Source organism: Podarcis tiliguerta (genome assembly GCF_965153285.1).
Source record: "Podarcis tiliguerta genome assembly, chromosome: 1".
NCBI classification, from domain to species: Eukaryota; Metazoa; Chordata; class Lepidosauria; order Squamata; family Lacertidae; genus Podarcis; species Podarcis tiliguerta.
Genome location: NC_139534.1, coordinates 34,078,056 through 34,105,607, shown reverse-complemented (window position 1 = coordinate 34,105,607; position 27,552 = coordinate 34,078,056). Strand labels below are relative to the sequence as shown.

The following is a 27,552-nucleotide window of genomic DNA, read 5'->3' as shown; positions in this document are numbered from 1 at the left end:
ACTTGAGAGTAGCTTTGCTTGGAAGATTGTTTGCACATCCCCATTTATTTGCACAGCCTGTATGAACAACAGTGTTCTAAGCATCCTTTTAGTGAGTTGTCAGTGAGCTAGGGAAGGAATGAAACCATTGGCTTAGATTTCTAATGTCATATTGTCAAGACAAAGGTAAATTCCAGTTCCCCATAACTTCATTACCCTCTCCTGGTTTGTTTTCTCACCATGATTAAACTCTTCCTTACCACTAACTGCATCAGGTAGACCCCCTGTACAGATTTGCAATGGCAGAGAAGTCTGTTTAGCACTGCCCTGTCTTTTCTGCCAGTTCTAGTTATGAGTCTCTCCACTTTCTGGATAATAGCATCGGGCCATTCATAAAAGCAATATGCGATGGACCCTGTTGCTAGGGGTGGGGAATGAATGCCTCTAATGACCTGTAATAAACAATAATTACCAGCGCTATGAAAATACACCGGACAGATTTAATAAGACGACAACCTTGATTGCTTTAATGGCCTATAGTTTTCCTGATTCAGATTATTCTTTTACTTGTGGTCGTCTTCTGACAATATGATGAATTATCATGTTTAAGTAACATAAATAAATTCAAAACTATGGGCAACAATTGCAGGGGTCCTAAAATCCTTTACCTGTGGTCCTTCAGATGTTATTGGACCTCAGTTCCCATCAACATGGCGAATGATCAGAGATGATGAGAGTTCTGGTCCAACATCATCTCAAGAGTCACATGTTCCCCTCCCCTGACCTGTAACATTCATACAGGGCTATGATATCTTCATTGCATTGCACTTATTTCATTGTGTCATGTGTCTATTTCAGTGACCCTCCAGATGTTGTGGACTCCAACTCCCATCAGCCCCAGGGGTGGTGGGATTGTAGCTCAGCCACATCTGGAGAGTTATAGCTTTTCCACCCTTGGTCATGGGCAGATCATGGGTTGGCTGCTAAGGAAAGTTAACTCAAGGATGTTGAAGCCGAATCTAACATACTTCTTTTGCCTCTTCTTTGCAGTTACTGGACACAAAATCAACAGACAGGAAACAAACTCTATTGCACTATATATCAAATGTTGTGAGAGAGAAATATCAGCAAGTATCGCTTTTTTACAATGAGCTTCACTATGTGGAGAAAGCTGCTGCAGGTAACATAGCCAAAATTCATTTCCCAAGTACTTAAAAGCAGGTTCAGCTATGTTCTGTGGATACTGTAATACAGTAATGCACCCATGTCCTGGGGAAAGCTACCTGTTTGGAAAAGATACCACCTTGCAGAAGACAGGTGGGCATCTTAAATGTTATGGGCACAATAGGATACAGAAGCATCATAATTTTTAAATGCCTTCTTGGTTCTTGTAGCACACTGTTCCCTAAAGCTGACATGAGTCTTTCCTCTTTTCAGTAATTGGGCTCCCACACGGTTTGTGTAAAGTCCTTAACTTCAGGTGCAAGAGATGCACATCCTGTTGGAAGGCACGTCTTGTAAATGTTGTGTGAACATACCGAACAGAAAGGATCCTTCCGACAGAAAACTTTACACATAGAGAAATCTTTAATTGGAAGGGGCATGGTGCCCACCTGCCAAAATGGCCCACGAGAGGTGGAGGAGATCAGATCCTATTCTCCTCCTCCATTCTGCATGGTCAGGGTAGAAACTGTATAGGAGGCATCAGCCCTACTGGAGCATGTGCATCTATATTGTAATGGTGGTTTAAAACAATACCTTCCCTGAACTACTCACCTTCCTTTTGTTTGATGCATCTCCCCCCATCCCATCTCATTCCTAGCCTTTCTGTTCCGTTCCAGTTTTGTCTCTTGGATGCAAAATATAAGCCCACTGGCCTGCAATTCTGGCTTGTGTGTGTGAGACCCTCCATTGTTGGCTTCTCAATTTTAATAGTAGTAGCAGGAACAACAACCACACTTTAACAGAGATTCCCCAATTAAAACTATCCAGGGTCTCAGGCAGCTATATCTCCAGGCTTTGCTACATGAGATCTGTCTAACTGGAGATGTTAGGGCTCAATTAGGCAATGCGTAGTAACATTTTGACTCTCTTTCCCCTTCCACCCTTTAGTATCCCTTGAAAATGTTCTGTTGGATGTAAAGGAACTCCAAAGAGGTCTCGACCTAACGAAGCGAGAGTATACCATGCACGATCACAACACCATGCTGAAGGAGTTTATTCAGAACAATGAAGGGAAACTGAAGAAGCTGCAGGATGATGCAAAAATAGCTCAGGTATTCTGTGTATCCCAGCAGCTGTTCAGTGGTCTAGCTTTCAGGAATGGAGAACTTTTGTTACCTTTTTCAAGCTCAAAGATGTTCCTTTTGGAGTAGGCAGGACAAGTATTCACTGATTCCCCTGTTCTAGTGTAGTGTTGTGTTGTATAGTTAGGAGTGTCTAAATGAGTGAGCTTAGGCCAGTCATTCCCCCTCAGGGGGGAATAGGAGGGGAACAATGATTGCTTCTCTGTGCTGCTTGAAGAAGGAAGGGTGGTTGAAAAAAACAATAGAATGTGTTTATTCTTTTGTAGTATTGATGTGACATCTGTCACTGAGAGTGACTTCACACCTTATGCAATAGCATTTCATTTAGTGGCATGTGCAATCATGCACCCTTAAACATCTCTCTCTCTCTCTCTCTCTCTCTCTCACACACACACACACACACACAGAGAGAGAGAGAGAGAGAGAGAGAGAGAGAGAGAGCGAGCGCTATTTTCCAGGGGAAACACACAGATACTTAATGTTTAGTAGCTCCACTCAAGTTTCATTATTTATTTTCTTGGTTAAAATAATAATGGTAGAAACAAGTTTCTTCCTTTTATCTGTTCTGAACCTGCAAAAGGCAAAAATGGTTGAGTAATCCCAGCACAAGAGGGCAATTAACAGCAGTACATGGCAGAACTTCAAAATGCCTATTTTCAAATTGCAAGTTTATACTTAGAACTGGGATTTTTCTTGCTTCCTAAGGAAAGACCTGAAATTGCGCACTTTGCAAAACAGGTTGCAAAGCAGGCCTCCCTTCTGTTGCACTGGTAATAAAGGCTCCAATGCACCTACACTCTTGTCTCTGCTGCGTCCTTCCTGATTGCTTGCCACCTGATCAGCCTTCAGCTTGTGGGGGGTGGTTTCCTTTTTGTGCGTTAAACACCATCTTGCATAGTTTGGGTTATGCCTTGAGATTTGTTGAAATGAAATATATATATATTTTTAAAAGTCTCTCTTTTACAGGATGCCTTTGATGATGCTGTGAAGTATTTTGGAGAGAATCCTAAGACGACACCTCCATCAGTCTTCTTCCCAGTCTTTGTTCGATTTGTGAAAGCTTACAAGGTAAACAAAAGTTCAGTTCACTTCTGTTCTTCTTACAAATGTGGCCACACTTTCTAACCAAAGGCTCCCTCTGTGGTTTTGTAGTTTCCTTAGCAAATACACAGATAGCTCAGTTGGTAGAGCATGGGACAGTTAATCACAGGGTTGTGGGTTTGAGCCCCATGTTGAGTGAAAGATTCCTGCGTCGCAAGGGGTTTATGATCCTCGTGGTCCCTTCCATATGATTTATATGAAAGAGCCTTAAGGTTCCATCTTTGGGAAACGTGTCCCAGAACAAAGGCCAGATTGAAACTCGCCCAACCTCTTGGGGACTGCATTCCAATGATGACTGGGGCAAAATGAAACAAAATCCAACAGGGGGTAAGAGAAGACAAACACACACCAGACATCAGGAACACACAGCACTCCTGCTGCATTACACACATTCAGACATGCAGAGGACATGCAGGCAGGTAGACATGTGGCTGGAAAAATCCGCCACTAGGTGACTTCAAAAGAGAGAGGGAATAAGGCTGTCAGTGGCTCCTAGCCACGATGGCTATGCTCTCCACTGTCGGAGGCAGTATGCCTCTGAATGACAGCTGCTGGGAATCACAAGAGGACAAATTCTTGAAGAAATTCTTGGGAGAATTTGCCGTATCACGCCACAACAGGAAGCGGCACATCCAAGTTAAACTGGCTTTAATGAATTTGTATTTTGCTGAGAGAGCTAAAAACGAACCCCATTTTTTTGAAGTCGTTGCAAGCTCTAACCGGTGTGTGTATTTCGTTTAAAATTGTCAATAGCAAGCGGAAGAGGAGAACGAGTTGAGGAAAAAGCAACAGCAGGCATTGATGGAAAAACTTCTGGAACAGGAGGCACTGATGGAGCAGCAAGACCAAAAGGTAGCAAACAAACAAGCCATTAATCGATTTTGGTCACGTGCATTGATAAAGTGGCACATGTTGGTCCAGTGAAAGAGATTGTCTTATTGCGGAGCAGCCGATGTGGTGCAGTCCAGATATTATTGAACTCCAATGGTTAGGGATGATGGGAGTTGTGGAATACACATCTGGAAAGCACCACCTTGGCTGCTGCTGCCTTATTGGCTGAGACTGCTTCTCTAAGTCTTTGAGATCGGCAAGGAACCAACATTCCAAACACCTTTCTGTCAGGTGTTTTCTCTCAGAGATAACTATTGAAGCTCTCTTTCTCACAGAGACATTTTAACAAGGCAGTCATATAAGAAACTTAAAAGGAAACTAGAGCAGTTTCATGTCTATGCTATTTCCTGTTATTCCTAAATCTCAGAAAGGTGTTTATTCTCCTAAAGCCATTGATACAATGCTTGGAATTTGCCCTGTTTGAAAGATGCTTACTGAGAAGTAATGAGCATTTATCTCGGCCAAGCAATTTGATAACAGGAAGACATTCATAACATAGTCACCCATAAGTATGCAGTGACCAAATGTGAAGGAAGGCTAGTTGGAAGAGGCTCAAAGAAAATGTAGTGGCAGAAACGGCCATTTGGGGTTGCATCTGGCATTTTCCAGAGTTCTGCTTGGCGCATGAGACCCTCTCTTCCAGGATAATATATTTTAACAATACAATTAGGAATTCTCACTATGCAAGGTCAGGCTACACAAAGCGACTTCTACAGATATTTGCACAAAGCACCCCCACCTCCTTTAATGTCAGGATTGTGCTCCCCACTTTTCCAGTGTCTTGGCCCTCATGGCAGCTTTACAATTGCCATTGATATTGTGTAGAACAATAAAAAAGAAACAACAAAAACCATCAGCACAACAATGTATAAATCACAAAAAGTAGCTAAAAGCAGATTAAATGTTAGGATGTGACAAACAAGACAGACCGCACGACATCTAAACAGTAATAATCATGGTGCCAGATGGTTATTCCTGGGAATAATCAGGGAGCCACCACAGGAAAGACCCTTATTTTGATTAACTTCAGAAGGCCAGGACCCCCCGAGACAGGCCTCAAACGTTGTTCTCTCAGCCGAGAGGTTGATGTGGGAAAAGGTGGACTTGTAGATACTCTGATCCCAAACTTTTCAAAGTTTCATAGGTTAGAACCATAACTTCCCCCTTTTTTTATAGAAGTGAACTGGGAGTTAGTGAAAGTGAGTGCAGGTGAAATATGTGTAGGGCTGGGGAAAGACAGGGTTGACCTAGTGGTTCTAACTCTGTATGGGGCAGGTACCTAAGTTCCTTACCTTATACCTCAAAGAGAGGAGATGGTGTTTTCAGCATCTTGTTGGCCACTGCTTTTTACTGACCTTTGCTCCCTTTCAGTCTCCGTCTCATAAAACGAAGAGGCAGCAGCAAGAGCTGATTGCAGAGCTAAGACGGCGACAAGTCAAGGACAATAGACATGTGTACGAGGGGAAGGATGGAGCTATCGAAGATATCATCACAGGTAAAATAATAAGGAGGAGGAGGAGGAAGAGGCTGTTCCAAAGTGCCCCTTCATAGCTTTCACTTTGCAAAGCTCTAACAGAGCTCTTTAAAGTGTTATAAATTGATTTCACTGACAATAATCACATGTATCAGTCATTTAACAAATGGTGCACATTATATAGCGCTCAGCGTTTCAGGCCTCTTCTTTGGCAAGGCCTCGTTGACATAACATTTGTGTATTATTTAATTTCTCCTTCACTTCAGCATGCTCTCATAACTCAAGCTGTAGACCACGTAGAGCCTTATTAGACGTATTTTTGCAACAGGTGCATGCCTTGCAAATCTTGGAGTATTTTTGATCCATGTGCAAAGCCACTGGTGTTGAGCGTTGCTTTTAAAAGCTCTTGTTTTGTCCTTCAAGTCCTACTAATGGTAATTGCTCCAACCTTTAAAATGTGATGGAGGACAAAATTGTGCGATTTGGATTTGCTGAATGATTTTGAACTTCAGAGCTGCATATTCCTCTTGCAACAGACTAATACTAGTCCCTTTCCGCAATCCATAATTGAACGCAATAGGCTGACAATGGCTGGGTCTAGTTTATAGCAGCCGTGACAAGTACAGTGTGGGCAAACTACTCTTGCAACAGACAGGTGATTTGCTGAAATGTGATTTAGTGGCTTCTGTGACAATCACAGAGTGGATGAAAGCAACAGCAGCAGCTAATTGTTAATAATTTCTCCATAATCAGCAGTAGTAGGTCCCTGAGTATGAGTAATACCAAATGCAAGCAACAAATACAGTGGGTTTTAAAAACATCCATGCGCAGATGCATGGATCCTATCCAGCCAGGACTTCACTAGCATCGCATGTCTCATTTTCAGTGGTAAATTTATGGCTGATCCCTGGCTGAGACTTTGGCTGGGGTTTACTTTGCCCTCTCTGTTGTTGTGTGATTTCATTTCACTAAGTTCCAAGAGCAGTCCATCAGAGTGCGAGAACAGCCATGCAAATAAATGTTGTGCTGAGATAAAAGTGTGCACTTCATCATGCCCTTGTTCCTACACCAACTGTACCTTTAAAAAAACACCCCAGTAATTGTTGTGATTTTCAGAAAGATAATTCTACTGGTATCCCAGCCAAACAAATCCTATTGTGGTTAAATGACTGAATAAGCCACCTCAGGGTGTCTTTAACAAAGCACTAACAATGTACTAATACAATAGATCTTCGCTTCTTACTGTATATTCTGTCTTGTCTGGCTGTTATTTTCCATGCAGTGCTGAAGACTGTGCCCTTTACTGCTCGAACGGCCAAGCGTGGCTCTCGTTTTTTCTGCGAACCTGTTCTCACAGAGGAATTCCATTACTAAACTTTTCCTCTTTCACACCCGACGCTCTTTAAAAAAACACAAAAAGGTTGCTGTAGGTTTTTGACGTTTCTCCGCAATATAGCTGTTTGAATGGATTAGTGATGTTTGGCATCTCGTCGGAGTCATATTTGACATCGCTCATCTCATTGCATGTTTTTGCCTGTCAGGAACCTTTTTTTGGTTCCCTTCCATCCTCCCAGTGACCGTTTGTTCTACCTTCCGCATTTCAGAGTCACCCTGTGGGCTCAGCGCCACAGAGCAGCAAGTGATGGAAGTCACAGAAATGACCTTGAGGCGCATGGTGGCTGCGCTTCAAGCCAGCCACCACAATTTGCAAGGGATGGTTGTGGGTTGTAATGACAAATGTGATGGACAGTTCACTTGGCTTTTCTGTGTCTTCTCCTCTGGGCTCTCGCACCTCCTTTACTTCTTTGTGGCTTGATCTATGTTGCATGAGTCCTGTTAAGCCAAGCCTATCTCCGGAAGCAAATCTAGTATACATCAATGAGCCAGGCTGAATGTTTATGGGCTTTGTTTTATGGCATGTAAAATGAAGTCACTGCTTTGTGATCTGTGAGCACATATTTCCACATGGGTCCTTCTAACCATCGTTTGCATGTTTGTGTTTGCACGCGTGAACAGGAATGAAATAAAAGTGGTTGTGGTCCCCGCACCCACTCCCTTCATTTTTCACACCCACAGTCGTTAGCTTCAGTTCCATGGCAACTTAATGGGAAATCTCCTTTGAGCCAAGTGGTAGCCTCACTTAAGATAGAATTCTGCCTTTGATCAGTTCAGTCCTTTGTAATAGTGGAGGCTGGGCAAAATCCAGGACCCAGGCAGACCATGGTTCTGAAAGCAGGTCTTGACTTCTGAGCCAAGCCATAAGAAATAAATTTTAAATAATTCTCATGCTAAGCTCATCTAGGGCCAAGAAACAAAGATTGAGGGGCTGGATGAAGAAACTACCCAGGTGGCAGCAGATAAGGCCTAGTGAAGCAATATGATCAAAATTGCCTTGCCATAGAAGATACCCCACGTTATTGTCATGGAACTGGATCCATTAACATCTTGTACTGTAGAATGTTTTTAAAAAAGGAGTGCTGTTTACGCTGCATGTGTCTGTCAGTGCTGTTGTCTTTGATACAAGAACCAATCATCTTAAAGCAGCATTTCATTTCTTACTGGTGTAATATGTTTTAATGGGGAGCTTTAAAATAAGAATGCTGCCTGTTAACTCCTCTTTTGCTCTTTCAAGTTAATTGCTGGACAGTCATCCTGGAGCCAATGTTCAAAGCAGCTTGGAATTTTATTAGTAAGAGGCTTATGATGGCCACCTCTTCCCTTCCCTTTCTCTTTTTTAACCTTCTTTAAGCCTCCACCTCACCCACTTTTGCTTTACTTGCTAACATGTGTGGCTTTTTACATTTTTTTTAAAAATAAAAATAAATATATTATTATTTTGCTTTTTGGGCACAGAATTGAGTTGCTCTTCATGTTCCATCCCATTTTTAACTTAACCATCATTCTGTGTTTTTTCCCCCTTCTGTTTAGCCTTAAAGAAGAATAATATCACTAAATTTCCAAATGTTCACTCGAGGGTAAGGATTTCTTCTAGCACACCGGTGGTGGAGGATACACAGAGCTGGCAAGCATCACTTTTTACTTAGCTTCCTCCTCTCTCTGTATGCCAACACAAAAACTGCTGCAAATCACAGCCAAGTTTAAGATAAAGGAGGGATGGCGCTGTAAGCGTTTAGCAGCGTTGCTGGTGCTTTTCGGTCTTTCTTCTGTCGTGTGTTTTTATCTGTGGGATGGATTAATCTGCAGGTCTTGCCTGTGCTAGATGGCGTCACATCACTTAGTGGCTACTCCCTTTCCAGACTCTTCCACAGGAGTCTCTGTGTCGTACTGATGAGTCTGTGTTCTGCCGAGCAGGAAGAGAGGGGAGGAAAGGGGCACAAAGTAGGGTTGCCAACTATTTTACAGGCTCTGTGCTCCTTTTTTTAACAGCAGCCCATCAAACAGCAATATAGCATTTCCTAACATAAGCACACAGTGTACAAGGCTTTGCACGCTCCTTTTCCATATGCCAGGTGCTTCCAAAAGGCATTTTGCCATACTAAAGAAATGTGGGAACCTCTCAGAAATGGGAGCTTATGTACAAAGATTTATTTGTGTGCTCTGTCTACCCTGCAAGGACAGTGGATTCAGACACTATTAGTGAAGCAAACCCTAGGAAAAGAGAAAAGGCTGTGTGTGGATCTTATGGCTGTTCGTTGCATCTTAGCAATCAACTATTATTCCCACATCTACTAGCCTTCCCCTGCCTCCCCAATTGGGTCTTTGGGAGCCTCCTGTGATTTACAGCCAGTTGCTTTATCCAAAAGACCTCAGGGACTGCTAGTGAATCCTATTCTTGTAGGGCGAGTAAGCACTACAACTAAATCTTCCCTGCGAGGGGGGACTGTCATTCTCTTTGCTCCTCTTTTAACAACGGCACCTTTGTTTGCCTTTCTGCTTCAGTAGCAGCGCTTCCCATAGCAATGGCAGCCATCCTTACACTGTACGCTGCCACTGAGAGCATTTGGCTGGCTTCTTCGAGCTATCAGTGCGGGCTCTGGGAGCATCAGCTATGTTGAGGGGCAATTCCTCTGAAAGTGCCCGTTCCTTGTATCCATCTCATTCTCCTGGAGCAGGAGTGTGCATGGACCTTAGAATAAAGTCTGAAAAAAACAACGGAGAATAATGTGTGTGTGTGTGTGGATAGCACCTTTGTGCTGCTATGTATGGGAGTGTGCGTGCGTAGGAAGTTTATAGGGAACCCTGTTGGTGGAAAGGGAAACAAATTCAGGATAGGTGTGTGCTTTTTGCTCCTGATGCAGCACTGTCCCCAGTTTCAGCAAATAATAATAATAATAATAATAATAATAATAATAATAATAATAATAATTTATTATTAATACCCTGCCTATCTGGCTGGGTTTCCCAAGCCACTCTGGGTGGCTTCCAACAGAATATTAAAATACAATAGTCTATTGAAGCAAATGGGACTGGCCATGTGGCTGCTGCTCACAGCAGCATTGTAGGGTAGGGTAATGTTGTTGGGGCAGCAGCCACAAGCACTCCTACCCATGTCATTCCCTTCTTTTAAGCATAATCAGGACCATACCAATGCTAGCAATGTAGACCAACTGGCTCTTAAAATTGCCAATGTAATACAGTAGTCAAAACTGCTGGCATTGAGCAAGTACATATTGTACAAATTGTGAATGGTTTGGTAGGTTGCTGCAGTCTGGAAATCTAGCACAGCTGGGGAGGTGTGATTTTAAAGGGCTAAGGGGCCTCCAGGGTAGAAGGGGGGGGGTTGGGAAAGAGGAGCAGTGCCTGCTTATTGTTTTTGCTGCTGCTGTTTTATTTAAAAAACCTGGAAGGCTTCAGATTGGCTTGCTGGTCATACCACTAGTAAACACAATAGATTTGCCTCCTGTGTGAAGCAGAAATTGGTAGCATGTGGGGCAAAGGAGTCGCTAGCTGGATCTGCACTGATCTAGAAAACATTATAAAAATATAGCTCTCAATGCAATTTCACATGGGCAACACTACAGCGCCCTGTTGTCCCATTTTTATAACACATTTTTCATATTATAACTCACCAGTATAGAAGAGCCTGAGGTCACAGTTTGAAGAGGTTCAGAGAATGAATGAAGCCTGGGTCTCAGGGAAAATTAGTGGCAAGTGACAGCCAACTAGCATTAGCATCTAACCCTGCTGCCATCCTGTCTTGTGTGTGTTTTTTTTAAATAATAATCCATACCCTCATTTTCATCCTCATAAGAAAATGCAGCTGATGCAGATTCATGGTGGCCCCATAGTTTGGGTCTTCAGTGGCAGAACCCTGGTGTGGAAGCAGCTCCCCACCTGATTCTCTCTATACAGAAGAAGTCTGATGGAAGCTTTTGCTATGCAAGGAAATTGCGAGATTGCTTCCGCAGCAGAACCCTTTTCATACCTAGATCCGTAACTCTGAATAATGCAGCAGGCAGAAGTTCCATATTAGTAATAGTCAGTGAAGAGAGAGACCCATCAGTGCTGTTCTGCTCGGCTCTCTTGGGAGCTTAAACAGTCCCCTTTTTCTCTTTTGCTTCAAGCTGCTTTGATTGGCTACCAGCAGGACTCTTTCCTTGTCTAGATCCAGAGGCACAGGCTAGCCCGCTTCTGACACCTTCCTGCTTCTTCCCCGCAGATCTTAGAAACCAGCCCTACAGACGAGCCGATGCGGTGAGGAGAAGCGTGAGGCGGCGTTTTGATGATCAGAATTTACGCACTCTCAACGGTGCTGAAATAGCCATGTGAGCCGGATTGGGAGAACGTGCATGTGTAAAGTAGAACGTGTGCTTGATTGATTCCTTGCCATGTGAACTATATTTGCGCTACCATTCTAATTGTGGACTTTATTGCAGTACATTAACTTATCTTCTGAAGGGCTCAATAACAACAGCAAACACATAGGAACACAGAGGGAAAAAATAAGGGGGGGAAAAGATGAGCTCTCCACTCAACTGTAACTACCAAGTGCCTAAAATTCAATTACCTGCTCAAATTAATCAAAGCAATAGGACTTTATTTGATTGGGTATTGTTTTACACCAATAAATTTGTTCAGTGTTTTTAACCAAAATGTAAAATACATATTGTATTTTTGTTTTGTTTTGTTACATACCATTTAGTGAATAGCCTTCAGTGGGCTTTCTTGATCTCATGACTTGTAAATAGGTAATACTTGGAAGTGATCCGCTGTGGATTTTTTTAATGATTTCAATACATTCCTCCTGGACAGTTTGACTTAGTTTTGAAATTCTGTTGCACTTATGATGATGATGATGTATGCATACATCTTCATATGCATATGTAAGGACTTACCATATACGAAGGGGAGAAACTCATTAAATTGTACCCTTTTAAGAAAAATGCATTCCTCTTAAGGGTGGGGAAAACATCCAGAAAACAGAAGTTGATGTAGATGTGATTACATTTTACAAAGGGTTAAACTTAACTGGGATAAGAAAGGCTTGGATAGTGGGGTTTCGGCTGTAAATAGGATGTGATAACATATGGCTTATTCTAAATACACAGCTACCTGCTTTCAGATTCTACCTGCTATATACCAGTTGGTAGTGAAGCTGAAGTGAGGAGGTATAGCTCATAGAACACAATGCAAACACAGAAGAAACATGGATGAAATTCCACTACTGTTTTCTACAGATAGAGGCAGCTTTTGGGTAACAATGTTATTTATTAATTAGCACTAAGGTATTAACTTCTCAGTAATCAGTATTATAATTCCTGAGGACCACAACTGTTCAGTTGTCGGAATAATGAAAATCTGGTGCCCTGCCGAAAAATTAGGATACCCTCCATAAATAAGCTTGTACCTCCATTCCACAAGAAATTCTGCCATGCGACAATCCAGGTTGGCTTATAAAGAGCTGTCTCTCAGCTGAAATGTAGCTAGTTAACGAAACAGTTTATCACTGCATATATTCTCAAACCTGAAATAGATTTTTTTATCCCAGTTCAGATCTGCTGATGGATGCAGCATCTTACAAGAAGTGTAAGTCAGATGTGCAGTTGGAAATTGTAAATGTGTTTGCACTTCATTTCTTCCAAACTTGTGGGTTTAATAGGGAACACGCAAGCTGTTGAACGCTACAGTGCACAGATGACTTTCTCATTTTAGAAATGCATCTGCCTTGCGCTTGTGGCTATCCTTTCCAGATTAGAGTGCTTGTATTTCAAATTTTTAACCAGTTGAAACATTTAAAGCAAAGTTTTAATTACCAAGAGTGGCCATTGCCAACCCCACCTACTGCTTACAAGGCAGGGCACTTGATTTTCTCTCCCAAGTCAAAAATCAGACTAAAGTTAAGGGACATCTTGCTTACAGCTTTCCTTTCCTGGTAGCACTGCATCACTGTTAATTGTAAAATTTATTGTATAGTATTTAACCACTGAATTATTTTCTTTTTTGTTGTGCTTATGTGAACCACTGGTAAAGGTCCCATATTCCTTTAATAATGTGTAGTTATATGATAATGTTTCTAAATGTACAGATATTTTGCTACAAATTTGGTGCTTTTTATGGTTTTTACACTTCTCTTTAATTCCCACTCTAGCCTCGGGGTAATATTGTAAATATTGTTTAAAAATGCATCAGCCTGTGCTATACAATCTGAATGTTATTTTAACTTATAGTTTTGTTTTTTTATATTTAACTAAATGGACAGTTTGGGGCTCAAAAGTTATTACATTGACATTTGCTTAACTATTTACAGAGAAGTTTATTTTAAACAAACTGCCAATTGTTCTCTCAATTTACAGCAATGTGTACTTGACATGTTAAAGAGAACATGCCACGATTGTGCCATTTTCCTTCACAGAAAGATGAATGTTTAGGTTTGGGGGAAACAACATTTGGTAATATAATTCAAAGATTTAAGGAGCTATGAGAAATCACAGTATGCTAAAAATATTTAGAAAGGAACAATGGGCTGTAATATTGGCATGTTCTCTTCAATATTTTATCTAGTAACAGACCTGCTTCTTAGCAATATTATAGGTGTTTTATAAAAGCAGTTCATGTTACTTTTCTGATCTGTTCATGGCATATGATTGAATAAACTATTTACACTACTACAAATGATCCACAGCTCTTCCTTGTTACTCAGACTGATCTATATGGGGCCCTAGAACTATGCAGAGTAGCAGGGCTGTGCTAAAACAAGAACCAGAGAGGGCTGCATGTAGGCGTGAGTTCCTATTGGCACTGGACTTTTTCCACAATGTAGTAGTAATGAGCTATAAACAGGTAACTTCATTACCATGCACTTTCTCCTATAAGGTTAAGAGCAAACAACCCTTTTTAAATTAAACGCTGGAAAAATGAAACCTAGGGATGGGATGAGTGGACCACATACTCAGAATTGTAGAATTGGAAAGAACCCCATGTAACCATTTGCATTGCCTGCACTTAATACAGCTGCTTTACTTTTGCAGTAGGCAAAACCTATTTGAAGAAGTTTCAAATGATGCAGTATATATATATATATATATATATATATATATATATATATGTTGTTTCTCTTTCAGATGTAGTGGGGAAAGTTCAAAAGTACAAGATATGCAAACTAGAGAAGAAATCAGATTGTAGCAAATAAGATATGGGGCATGACAGTTTGCAGAAATATGAAGAAACTAACTTTATACTTAAAGCTTTTTATTTTTAATGGAAAAATAAAGACAACGCTTTAAAAAGTAATGTTTACTTAGAAACATGTTTCTTCATGTAAATTATGCAAGGCGGCAATAAGAAAATATTTTACATAAATATCACTTGCATCGGAGCGGGAAAATGGCTACCTTCATAGCTGTTTTAAGTACTGCGACACTTTCCCCACCTGTATACCAGTATGTAGCTGAGTGTGAAACATGATGTGCTACCAATCCATGTACAGCAAACTATGCAATTAGTATGAGCGAGTTAACCGTACTTGCAGTTTCTCAAACAGGAAGCCAAATATGCAATTGTTTTTTTTTCTTTTCCTCCTCAACATTAACAAAATACATATTTAAATTCTCTTCTATAAGCAGAGTCCCAAACACTATGACAGCAGGAAGTCATAGCATTTTACATTCTCATTCCCCAACACTTACTGCTCTGGAATTTCCTGGACGTTTCACTGCACTCTACCTTAAGCTATATAACTAGACAAAATTAGTAAGAATAATTTTTCATTAAGAAGTGATCAACATAAAGGAGGGATGATTCATTTTGTTGCGCCTGAGAGTATTCAGAATGCACAGTGTACAACCCTGTACTGTTTGATGTCTCCCCCCATACTCTATCAATTGGGGGGGGGGGGGAGAGAAGGAAAAATCAGTGAAAATGGCTTCTCTCCAATCAGCAGAGTTCCCTTATAGGAGTGTCAGTTCCAAGCCACTGTACTGTGAAGCCAACCTTTTACTTGCAAGTAGAGCAAACTGTTACACAAGCGCCATAGAAATCGGTAAAACCTAAGGATAACAACATGCCTGCTATATTTGTCCTTATTTCTTAATTTGCATAGTAGAGGCTAAATTTACAAATAAAAAGGCCAATCTTGAATTACCACCACTATATATTGTTAAGTATTCCACTTCTGTGCTGTTACAGATCTTTGACAGCTCCTTTCTTTTGTTGCTGTGATTACACATATATTAAAAAGGAAGCACCACACTAGAGTACTTAACTTAACCAGTAACACTGTGTGAGATCAGTAATGTGTTGGCTGTACAGAGCATTTTTAAAAAACAGAAAAAATACTAGTGCACGCTAGAAGACAAGGTTTAATAAGTGATAAAAATGTACAAAAATATTCAAATCAGAAAGATTTTAGAGTCTGTACCACAGTAGTCAATACTCCTCAATGTATAGGGCTGATAGTTTTAATCAAAGGCTGGTCAGAATCTATTCAGTACAAAGGAAAAAGAACAGAATAAAAGGAGACCAGGTTTTCAACATTAGGTCAACATCTTTCAAAAGAAAAGTATTACGTTAACATTGATTTTTCTAGACAAGAGTATTGCAACTGCTTTCCAAAACTTGGTGGTACATTCTTCGGAAGTCCTTAAGGCAACATATTGCATCAATTTAGTCTGATTTTGCTATTTTCTGTAACATTAAGATTAATGCTGAAATAATACCCTTTGCCAATTTGGTTTTTTTCTTTGTACATATACCAGGTTCTTCACTAATAAAAAATGGCAGCTATGTTATTACATCAGCATACCTTACAGCCTTGAAAATTAAGGGCCTATTAGGATTTCCATTAATTAATCTATTTTTCACAGTTTTAAAACTTGACACTAAAAATTCACTTCAGGGTGAAACTCGATATACATTTCAACCTAAAGTCAAAATTCAATAGAAACCACCTAAAACATCATTTTGGCCAGCAAGGTAATACACAAAAACCCAATAATGGATTCTGGACTACCATAAATGAAGAAAAAATATTTCCCCCTCTCTTCTTCCTTTCCCTCCACTTGCAAAATAAAAAAGGAATTAAAAAAACCCAACAGAAGTGGAGCCCAAGAAAATTATAGGAGCATCTTTCTGAACAGAACATGTGCACCCCTTACCCACCCCCAGACCTTATTTGACAAGAAAAACAAGTTTAGGCTTTCATAGCAAGAGCTGTTTTATAGACACAAGAAGCCCGAAAGGCTCAAGTACTTTTCCAAGCCGCTATTGAAAGGGCTCAAAAATAAAAAGATTTTCTGTTCATCTTAATGTGCTCTTTGAAGAATGCCAAGGTGCATGGGGTATATATACAGGCTGCCTAGCTTATTAGAAGCAGAACTTCAGCTTGAATTCTGAATGTTCACCGTCTTTGACAATTTGCTGCCAGGCACACAATGATATTATTTGAAATATTTAGTTATGCAGTAGAACTGAAAAGCCATTGCTATGCCAATGGAACATTGGAATCCATTTCCTGAAATGAATCATCTATATTTCTTATTAAATCACATTGTAAACATATTTGGTATAAATACTTTTTATTGATCTTCATCCAGTTGTTCCAAGAGGGTCCTCCTTTGTTTTTCTAGTTCACCTTCACTTAATTCACTACCAGAGGTATCCCAATTACCCTGAAAAAGGACAATGAAAAATAATTGATATACTCTTTCCCACAGTTGAGAATTCAGTCGTTGTAGTTACTTTGAACATTTCAGTATTTATTAAGAACTGCAGTTTGGCCATCACTAGACAACCTAAGATTTCATACTAAAAATCACTTGAAACTCTCAAACTATACAATTTTAGCACCACTGGTAAATTACAGGCCTCAGGCCTATCTACTGACCAAATTCAAATAACTACTTTTAAGTGCACCCAATATATTTTTTTTAATTACTTTTTCATTTGACTGGCTGGCACTGCTCCCTCAAGAAAAGTCAAACTTGATCAAGGACATCGTGTAACTTTCGTGGTGCACAACAGTAGTGGGCAGACAGTAACTTTAGTGGTGCACAACATACTGAGAACAAAGGAGAAGGATGCACTCTTCCAGGTTACGATGCTACGGAAATGTTATCTAAAGTTATATGCTGCCCTTTTAATCCACATTCAGTAAGTCAAATGTAAAGAGAGAATAAATGACATGTTCCAGCTCTATGAACAGAAATCCCATATAAAATGTTGATATAACTAGTGTCTGAACAAAAGATGCTTGAGGAATCTGATCTTTCTGAAGTTGAAAGTAACTTAATCTGAACTCCGAATAAACACGGGAGTCTCTTAGTGCCTTTTTCGCAGAAAAGCTATGCCCAAAGTGATTTAGGTCTAGGGGGCTAAATCCAAGTGTTACATCTTTGAAAAGGAGTTGGATGAACTTGTCAGATGTCTCAATAATCGCAGGGAGGAAGGGGAATTGCTCATACTGTATTCTAAACCTTAACTGGCCTTCCAGAACAGAGTTCAGCTTAGCGCAAAAGCCAAGCCACTGAAGTGGCTTGATCATTTTGCTGTTCTCAGTGGATTTTCAATAGTACTGTTAACTTGAAGGTACTGAGTTAACTACTGTCAGGGGTTCAGGAGCAGAGGCACAAGAAAGGGAGGAAATAGAGAGCGAGGGGGAGGAGTCCGAAGGAAATGTTAGCGATGACAGCGGTCCGAGGTCTCTGAGTCTTTCCAGCGAATCGGAAGATTCACAGAAAGGGGCGCCCATGGTCAGAGCAAGGGGGGTGCCTAGGGGGGCACCCCAGGAAGAAGGGGCCAGAGGGGACTCAGAGAGCAGCAGTCGGAAATCAGGACCAGCGTCCACACCAGAGTGCAGTAGGGGGGAGGAGTCCCAGGCATCAGGATCAGGCGGCGCACTGCCAGCGGGAGGACATGAGTCAGGATTGGCCACGCCTCCATCGGGGAGCGAGGAAACGGTCGAGAGGAAGGTTGAAGGCTGGGCGCGCGCGCCAAGTTCAAATGTACAGGAGGGCGGCGCAGTTGGCAGCCCGGATAGGGAGCCAGGTCCCAAAGCCCGCCGAAAAGAGCGGGAGGAGTCAGGGGGGTCAACGTCAGCGTCAGAAGAATCCAGGAAGGAAGGGACCCCGGGGGGTAGCAGAACCCAGAGGAGAAAGGAGAGACGGAAGAGGTGGAGTAAGGCTAGAATCTTAAACTGGTGTACAGGGGGCGGAGATTCAGATGGAGCTTCGCCGATCTAAACCCTAGACGTAGAGCTGGGGCGCTCCGGCTTGAAAATGGAAACTGTACTTCAATAAAGACCTTTGTACATTACTACCGGCTAGCGTTGGTCCTCTGTGAGCTGGGACCTGGAGCCAGCTCTGACAACTACACATCACCACCTTGAGTAAATACATATAGTATCAGTGGCTGGTGGTCACTGTAAATTCTAAGGCTTATACAGTGGTACCTCGGGTTACATACACTTCGCGTTACATACGCTTCTGGTTACAGACTCTGTTAAACCAGAAATATTACCTCGGGTTAAGAACTTTGCTTCAGGATAAGAACAGAAAATGTGCTCCGGCGGCATGGCAGCAGCAGGAGGCCCCATTAGCTAAAGTGGTGCTTCAGGTTAAGAACAGTTTCAGGTTAAGAACGGACCTCCGGAACGAATTAAGTTCTTAACCCGAGGTACCACTGTACAAGAGATGTGTATTAGCTAGAAACAGTTCTGGAGACCAAACAATAGTTTGTTATGCTTGAACCACAATAACAGTCCCATTAAGCCATTATGATCCACAGTTGCCACTCTACTGAGAATTAGCAGAGCCAATCTATATTGTAATGGGGCCAGGCAGAAGCCAGCAAAACTTAAATGCGGATCATTAAATTCTAGCATTTAGGTCTTCAGCTACAGCTAATAAGCTCTCAGGAAATTTTGTTGATGAAGAGAAGATATAATGTTACACTTTAGTCTATGCTTCCCTATACAAGCTTGGTGTTTAAAGGAAGGATATAAACTTGAAAGGCCAAAAAACAAAACTACAGCTATACAAAATGACCTCTTGGGCCAATGTGTGGATCAGTTATCCACCAATTTGTTCTTTTCCAAATGTTGTGATAGTTTTGGCAGCTTATATGTATTAAAATACATCTGTGGCTGTCCAGATAATGGAATATAGCTCCCATCACTGCAGATGACTGGCCATGCTGGCTGGGCTGATTGGCATCCAACATCATCTGGAGGGCCCCAGGTTTTTTTTAAAATTGCAGAATAACTATTATGGGTAAAAAAACAAGCAATAGTGACACCAATCAGAAATAGCAGATCCTTCTACTCTTAGACCACACAACAACTAATCTACTGGTAAGATAGTTAACACAATAAAGCCAAGCAAACTCACAGAATCTTTGCCAGGTCGCTTTTTAGGAGGTGATTTATGCTTAGATTCAGATCTTTGCCTACTTCTTTCCTTTTCGTTTTCTCTCTCCTTTTTGTCTTTTTCTCGATCCACATCCGATTCTGGAGAATCCTGTACAGAGTAAAATAAACAGTATAAATCAAGGATGCACAGAGAATACACTGTAGAAGGGTGGAGCCAATGGGAATCTACCTCTAGTTCCACAAGAGTTTTTCTATTATCCCAAGCCTGTGTTTCAATCAGTTCTCATTACCACACAACAGTCTGGTGAAGACAGGCAGGAATTTCAACCTGGGTCTTCCATGTTCAAAATACCAACTTTCAAAATCATGACTGAACATTTAACCTAGCTCTTACTCATGCCAACTGGCTGCAAGTCTTAACTGGTATGGGGGGGGGACTTGTCTACCTGCAAGGCTTCTAACTGTACATCATATTCATAGCACAGAAATTATGCGCAAGTGAAGCACAACAAACTGGATTCAGACTTTCTGGCTCAGGAGAAGTATCTGGCAGCTTGTCAGCTTTCAGGACAGGAAACTTCAGTGATACAGAATGCTTTAACTTTCAAGAATTCAGTTAGGAAGGAAGACAACTACTACTTCTTAGGGATTTTTTAAAAGAAAAAAATGGCTGTACCAAATGTACACTCAATTCACATACAAATAATAAAATAGCACACTGTTGTTCAATTTTATTAAGTGCACCTTAATTCTTCGTTTTGCAGATAGATACAAGAAATTGAGTGGGGTGGGGGGGAGAACAGTGCCAAACTGAGGTATACTCACAGACTTGTGTCTCCTCTTTTTGTTCTTCTTTTTGTGTTTCTTTGATTTCTTGTAGCTTCTCTCTATTAATGCATTAGAATTAAATAGGTATCAGGGTTATTTAAGTTGATAACTGCTAAGCATTCTCTATTTTGTTAGGTAAGATTTTTTTTAAAGTACCAGATTCCGCGCTGGAGGAGCGTTCGGAGACTGATCGAGAGTCTGAGCGTTGCCTCTTTTTCTTTGAATGACTGTCATCATCCTCAGATTCTGAACCCTTTAAAGCAAGAGTATTTGACATGTAACATTCGTTTTTAAAGGCTGGGTGGTAAAAAGAAACAACTGAATACTGCACTCTATCTTACCGAACGAGAGCGAGACCTTTTTCTGTGATGTTTTTTTGATTTTTTAGAATGCTTCTTGTTCTTTGAATGATGGTGTTGACACTCATGCTGCAGCATTGAAAGAATAAAAATGACTCATTTGAAAGAGTAAGCATGCGTTTTGTTAAATTTTTTGCTACACAAATACAGTATGTATAGCGTATCTCTTTAAGTCTCTATTCTGAAATACTTCCTCTATATACTTTTATTTTGAAACTGCACTGCATGCCTTTTTGGACACTGGCTTTGCAAAGCCACACTTGTTCATACTCTTCCATCTTCTTAACAGCAAATGAGATTTTGGAAAGACAGGACGCTTCTTGCAAAGAAAGATGTTTGGGAGGTATGAATTACAACATTTAAAGAGCAGTTCTAACAGTGGGAGGGCTGACATCTTCATGTAATCCTTCCTGATGATGAATACACTACCAGTGTTTAGGTTATTAAAAATATAATCTAATGAAAAAGATGATGCCAACCGTTAAAATTAATTACAGATCACTCTCAGACAGGAAGCTAATGTCCCCATAAATATATTCTACAAAGCTATGCTTTCAATAGTATTTTGTGTCCAGGCAAATGCTGACACCTGCTGCTAAATATTTTAGGGGCAGCATCCTTCTGTTATTTGGACCTCAGATGAAGCCTGAATGAAATTGATCCAAGCTGGGCTGCCATCACCCTTTCAAGCACCTTGCCACAGTATTCCCCATTCAATGATAGTTGTTAAATAAATAACTTGGTCCAATGATGCCCCCTTAAGGATGGCTGGAACTTGCTCCTGCCCCGGTAAGACGTTATTCTCTTTGGTCTCACCCAGCTAATCCCCTTTGGCTCACTCTAATAAGCAAGCTAGGCAAGGCCTTTTGTACTCCAAAACCTTTGGAGAGCACCAGATTGGAGAAAGACTGCTTTAGTTCATGAGTTGTCAGAGGAAAAAAATGGAAAAGGGTGTCCACAAGAGAGAGAAAACTTTTGGCTCTGGCTCCCACCCACCACTTGCATGCAGGCTCCAACAGATTTTCACTAAGAGATACAGGAAGAAAAGGTTCTCCACTTCTATTTTAGGGGATCAGTTCAATAAGTTACCGTATTTTTTGCCCTATAGGACGCACTTTTTCCCCTCCAAAAATGAAGGGGAAATGTGTGTGCGTCCTATGGGGCGCAGCGCCAGCCCCACAAGTTCGGGGGACAGCGGGGAGGCGGAACGCTGCCATCCCACCGTCTCCTGATGTGGTTTGGAGGCTGACGGCGGGGAGACGCGTGCTTCTCCCCTCCGCCAGCCCCGGGGACAGCTGGGAGGCGCAGTGCGTCTTCCCGTTGCCCCCAGACCTGGTCTGCAGGCGGGCGGCAGGGAGAAGAACGCTTCTCCCCGCTGCCGGCCCCACAAGCGCCTGGGAGGGAAATAATTTTTTTTCCCCTTTATTTCCCCCCCCCCCAAAAAAACTTGGTGCGTCCTATGGGCCGGTGCGTCCTATGGGGCGAAAAATATGGTAAGTTTTAAAAAATCTGTTTCAAATCTATCAGACAATGCTCTTATCATAGTATCGTTACCTCTAGTAAATAAATGAAATCTTTAAATATTCTTTTTCTTTCTGATTCTAGAGTGATGTCTTCAAATGCTGGTTCTTTCACAAACCTTTCTCGAATCTATATATAAGAGAAGAATTATGTATATGGTTTAGCCAACAACTTCAATTTATAAAATAAAAATGTTCTGTATAGAAATTACTTTATTTTTCAAAAAAAAAAAAGGTCAGACTACGGCTCAATACAATCTATTAGTTATAAGTATTGTGTTCATAAAAACCAGATCAAATAATGATGAAACATACTCCTGCTGATATTCTTAGCATAGCTGAATCTTAGCCAAGATCCAATGGTAAAGACAGAAACGTGAGGTGCTTTATGTATGATGCTTATAAAGGTTAAGAATTTAGACCCCACATCAATTTTCTTCAGAAATGCCTTCCAGTATTCTCACTGAACATAATCCAAAGCTTTTCCAATCATCAAATATTCATACTGTGCCAAGTGGGATTAATTCTTCCTTGACTTCTAGAAGAGTACCCTGTATAAAAACCTGTCTGGTCCATGTTTGGAATATCTGATGCCACAATTTTAAATGTGAGAAAACATTCAAAAGTGCATTTCATTCCAAAATGTATCTATTATCTCTGCTCTTAAACAGGACCTTTTTGCATCCTCCTGGGACGACACCCCACTGCCCCACCCCATGACCACGAGTTAAAATCCTTCAATTTATCTCCCTGCAAGCACTTCACCTATTTTATTATTCCATTTACAGTCTTTCTAATTTCATTTAAAAGAAATTGTACTTAGATCAATACATTTAACTATTATAGGTCTATTGCTGCTGTTCATTACTTTTGATAGTTATACACCCCCCACCCCAAACACACACTTCATTTAACAAAGTGTTTTCTGGGTAACCAACATTCTCTTGTAAAATGCTTACATCTTCCCACACTGCATCCATTTCAATTGGAGGGGTTGCTTGTTTTAGCATACTCTTAAAAGCAGACTCTTTCCGTTTCATTTTGCGGGCTTCTTCTTTCTCTCGCTCACGTTCACGAGCCTCTGCCTTTTCCAACAGCTACATCAAAACAAAACCAAGTGACCATTCAATGTAAGGGCAATGGAAAAAAGGGAAAACAACCAAATCCCATTCTGCAAGGGAGTACTTTTCTCATTATTTGCTGTGTGTGTGTCACATATAATGGTGGTTCAGACGCACCACCAAATCATGTGATTGAACCTAATGTGATCCATTCATAAGTAGAACAGACTTCCCACTCACTATATAGGACTTTGCCTTCCTCTCTTTTCACTTGAGCACCTCCAAAATCCCCTCTGGGGAGTCCCTCGATCATCTGGAGCTGATTTGGGGTGTGTGGGTAGGAAGGAGCAGAGGAAGTCATGTTACATGAGTGGAGGTCTTTTCATGCAACATTTGACACCACCCATGATTTAGATTCTATAAATGACTAACAGAGCAAATTCTGATAGATCAAAGTAAAGGTAAAGGGACCCCTGACCATTAGGTCCAGTTGTGACTGACTCTGGGGTTGCGGCGATCATCTCACTTTATTGGCCGAGGAAGCTGGAATACAGCTTCTGGGTCATGTGGCCAGCATGACTAAGCTGCTTCTGGTGAACCAGAGCAGTGCACGAAACGCCGTTTACCTTCCCGCTGGAGTGGTACCTATTTATCTACTTGCACTTTGATGTGCTTTCAAACTGCTAGGTTGGCAGGAGCAGGGACCGAGCAACGAGAGCTCACCCCGTTGCGGGGATTTGGACCGCCGACCTTCTGATCAGCAAGTCCTAGGCTCTGTGGTTTAACCCACAGCGCCACCCATAGTTTGCCACTAAACTTGGATTGAAACTTATCTGAGTGGAGGAGGTAGGATGCAAGCCTGAGGCTCCTCAACTGTGATTTGCTTTTAGGTCTAAACAGCCCCATCAATTCCACACTTTTTCACCTATCATTAAGTTTATATTCTTGCATTTGACAATACGGATACTACATACTTATTTGGAGACTTGTAAACATTTTATCAAGTCTTCTTAACATTAGGATTTAAAAAAATATTCTAGATTTTTAAAAGCCCAACTTACACTATTGAAAGCTAGCTTGATATTTCCAGCATCTAAAGTGGTAGCTCTTTTAGTTGAACTGATGACTGTGACAAAGTCTTCAAAAGTAGTATTCACTTCAACTACAAATCCTTTGTCCTGCAAAACAGCAAATTTTGATGGCACAAACTCATGTTACAACATGACAGTGTGGATTCCCAGCTCAAGGTATCTAATTTTAGATTGGAAACACTGGTTTCCTCCCAGCAACTAAAAACACATTTCCCCTCACCTTTAAGATGTCTTTTATTATCTTTTTTTCATCATGGTAGCGTGCTTTCAGATCTTCAACATAAAACTTGAAGAGATCAAGTGCTGTTGAGCCTGAAGAAAGAAACTACATTGGTCAAAACCTCCCGCTAACCCTAGAATTACATTTCTTATTACATTAGTCTACCAAAAATGCACAAGCATTACCTCCACCTTATTTTCTACAGGCAGGAGAGAATATACTTACCAGGCTGACCAAGCATGTTAGTAAATCGAATATCAGAACTTATGGTTGGATATAACTCCATCCATGATGACATTGAATGCAGCTGGCCATGTTCATGCAGCTCATCCAAAAATATCTGCAGAGGAAACAGTAGAAAATGGGGAATCTCACAATCGTGTATATTAAATGGCAATGAGTCGGCCCTGTCATTTTTACTGCCCCACAGAATGCTACAATATAGCATGTGGACATCAAATGGAAAAGCATCTAACATACCCCTAGGACTGCAATACTACTCATGTCTACTCAGAAACTAAGTCTCACTGAATTCAGTGGCACTTACTACCAGCTAAGTGGAGTTAGGACTGCAGTCTAGAGTAGGGGTGGCTAACCTGTGCTCCCTGATGATGCTGGACTACAACTCCCATCATCCCTGACCATGGGCCATACTCTGACAGACATGCCAGGAGATGATGAATCGGAAATAAACTTTCTTCAGGTAAAACAGACTATGGTGAAGCCATAAAATGTCGACCTGCAAGATTTTTTAGTATTTATCTACACTCATTATTTGCACTTTACAGAATACCAAGATTGATGGTAACCTATCCCAACACCTAATAGTTCATTTTGTCACTAACCTGGAAAGATTCTCTGTTTTTACGTTGCCGTCGTCTTTCCCTGAGCAATCCCTTCTGCTTTTCTTCCTCCTCCTCCTTTTCCAAAGCCCTTATGTGCTCTTCGAAACAAATCAATGCATCCTCCTTATCCATATCTAGAAAAGCAGCATACAAACATTTCAGAAAATGAAGGGTGAGGTCCAACTGTGGTAATTTGCTTGTGCCACAATCTTCTGCTTGCACAAACATGACTTCCCTTCCTCTCCTCCTCCACAGCAGCCCCCTGCCCCTGGGGGAAAAAAATCTGCTTCAGCAGGTAGGAGGTGAGGGGGGCTGAGAGGAAGGGAGAATCCTTTTGTGCCTGTTGACACAACTGGATCTTTCCCAATGCTGAGGTAAGCCCTTTTAAAAAAAAAACTGGCTAATGGCTAAGGCAAAGCTTTTCCTTTGTTTCTCATGTAAGTTTTATAAAGTCTCAGAGGAAACCATAGCCGCCTCTTTAGATGTTACATTATCAGGGGAAAAAAGAAGGAACAGGCATGGGGCAAATGTGCTAACCCGACCCCCGCATCATTCTCATCAGCATCCAAGTTCTGGAGGGCAACTGCCTGAAGATTGGAGCCACTTGTGCACAGGAAGCCTCTAGGAGTACAGCAGGCTTCTGGCATCAGACAAGTCTCCTTCAACATCCCTGCCTGCCCCAACATTTTTAATGGCAATTTCTCACTACAAGAGCAATCTGTAGCAAGCCTCAGAAACATGCACTCCCTCCCTTCATTTCTGCTATACCAATGACAAGCTTTTGATTTTAAAGTAACAGCAGCTTCCAATGATTTCCAAACCCAAGATACCTAGGTGCTTTGTTTATATTCATATTATCTATCTATATATACATGTATGTGCGCACCCCCCCCCCGAACAAAATATTAACAAAAAATACTGCTAAACCGTATAAAGGAAAATAAACTGATTAGGTCTGAATTGGATCATAGTCTGTGCGGTGCTGGCTCCTGCATTCTCCACCAAGAGCAATGTGAGTTGGGAAATCCTGGCTGCCAAAAGTAACAATGCTGTTTTATCAGGCACACCACCTCTAAACTGGAGCAAGCTAGATTGAAGGTTAAAGATCTGAGTTGCTGTTGCCATCAGATCATCACTAAGATCAAATTCTGACAATAAAGGAACCAGTGTATTTTGAGTTGTATTTAACTAAATGTTTGTGCTGGTGCATTGGGATACTCCTTCCTCATGCTGCCCCCAAGTCTGCTCCGGGAAGAAAGCCTGGGGCACAGAGGGGAAGGAGAGGGGGAAAACGTTAGCACTACGTGGAATACAACCCTGTCTCCTTACTCTGAAGTTCCTCGTCTTCTGCAAAGGTAGGATTGTCCATCAGATATTGCTGAGCCTCTGACCAGGTAGTACAGTATGTGACATTAGCCATATTATCCAAGATGTTTTTTAATGCCTCCCAGTTCCTCTTCCTTAACTGCTTGGCCTGTTCCTGAAAAAGTTAAATGAAACATTTAATGGCATTTGTTTTGCTAAAATGCTCGGTATCAAACATTACCAACAGATTATTAAGAGGGGGCATTTTGTAGCAAATCTGCCAGTCTGAAGCAACTGCATAACTTCATCACTGAACAAGAAAGAGACATCACACTACTTTGCATTGCCAGGATGCATGCATAATTCCGGATAGACTAGAAGACTATCTTCAAGAAATGCCTATGGTGTGACCACCACATCAAGCTTTTGCTCTATTTTGTTTGGAACTAAATTAAATAGTGCCACATTAAGGAAAAGACATTGTCATTTGTAGAAAATCTTGATATGATATTTGTTAAAATGTAGAGGAAGACAGATTTATCTATAGAAAAGAGGAAGAGGAGTAAGTGGGTGTGTATGCCCCCCATCTGAAGAAATAAATTACCTTTTCTTTCTTTGATAAGAAGAATAGGACATCTTCATAGATTTCAAGACGATCACGTTCTGATATTGCATTCCAGACTTCCATCTCTCCAAACATTTGTTCAGCTTTTCTGTAGGTAGAAATAGGAAGAAAAAAAGCTCTATAAATCACTTTGCTCCCGCTCTTTCCCACTGGTCAGCCAACATCCCAATCCTTGCCAAATGTGT

At 41.2% G+C, this 27,552-nt stretch overlaps 2 protein-coding genes across 11 annotated transcripts in view; one reads left to right on the top strand and one right to left on the bottom strand.

The window, feature by feature from the left end:
* FMNL2 (formin like 2) overlaps window positions 1-13,824 on the top strand; it is a 187,060-nt gene extending 173,236 nt beyond the window's left edge. For 2 of the 7 annotated variants that reach the window (XM_083406875.1, XM_083406872.1), the window contains 7 exons: window positions 1,030-1,159; window positions 2,092-2,255; window positions 3,252-3,353; window positions 4,140-4,238; window positions 5,649-5,772; window positions 8,680-8,773; window positions 11,372-13,824. In XM_083406875.1, coding sequence (XP_083263001.1) covers window positions 1,030-1,159; window positions 2,092-2,255; window positions 3,252-3,353; window positions 4,140-4,238; window positions 5,649-5,772; window positions 8,680-8,773; window position 11,372 — 714 coding nt within the window. In that variant the 3' untranslated portion in view covers window positions 11,373-13,824. Of the gene's footprint in view, window positions 1-1,029; window positions 1,160-2,091; window positions 2,256-3,251; window positions 3,354-4,139; window positions 4,239-5,648; window positions 5,773-8,679; window positions 9,025-11,371 lie in introns of those variants that run through there. The other 5 variants (XM_083406874.1, XM_083406871.1, XM_083406873.1 and 2 more) reach the window with 3 other exon arrangements.
* Window positions 1-27,552, bottom strand: part of PRPF40A (pre-mRNA processing factor 40 homolog A) — a gene marked incomplete at its 5' end in the record, with an annotated part of 70,327 nt that overhangs the window by 23,364 nt on the left and 19,411 nt on the right. For 2 of the 4 annotated variants that reach the window (XM_083407146.1, XM_083407148.1), the window contains 13 exons: window positions 15,492-16,817; window positions 19,533-19,661; window positions 20,339-20,400; window positions 20,498-20,594; window positions 20,683-20,769; window positions 22,255-22,350; window positions 23,180-23,317; window positions 24,343-24,459; window positions 24,593-24,684; window positions 24,818-24,932; window positions 25,438-25,571; window positions 26,767-26,917; window positions 27,347-27,455. In XM_083407146.1, coding sequence (XP_083263272.1) covers window positions 16,725-16,817; window positions 19,533-19,661; window positions 20,339-20,400; window positions 20,498-20,594; window positions 20,683-20,769; window positions 22,255-22,350; window positions 23,180-23,317; window positions 24,343-24,459; window positions 24,593-24,684; window positions 24,818-24,932; window positions 25,438-25,571; window positions 26,767-26,917; window positions 27,347-27,455 — 1,420 coding nt within the window. In that variant the 3' untranslated portion in view covers window positions 15,492-16,724. Of the gene's footprint in view, window positions 1-15,491; window positions 16,818-19,532; window positions 19,662-20,338; window positions 20,401-20,497; window positions 20,595-20,682; window positions 20,770-22,254; window positions 22,351-23,179; window positions 23,318-24,342; window positions 24,460-24,592; window positions 24,685-24,817; window positions 24,933-25,437; window positions 25,572-26,766; window positions 26,918-27,346; window positions 27,456-27,552 lie in introns of those variants that run through there. The other 2 variants (XM_083407149.1, XM_083407147.1) reach the window with 2 other exon arrangements.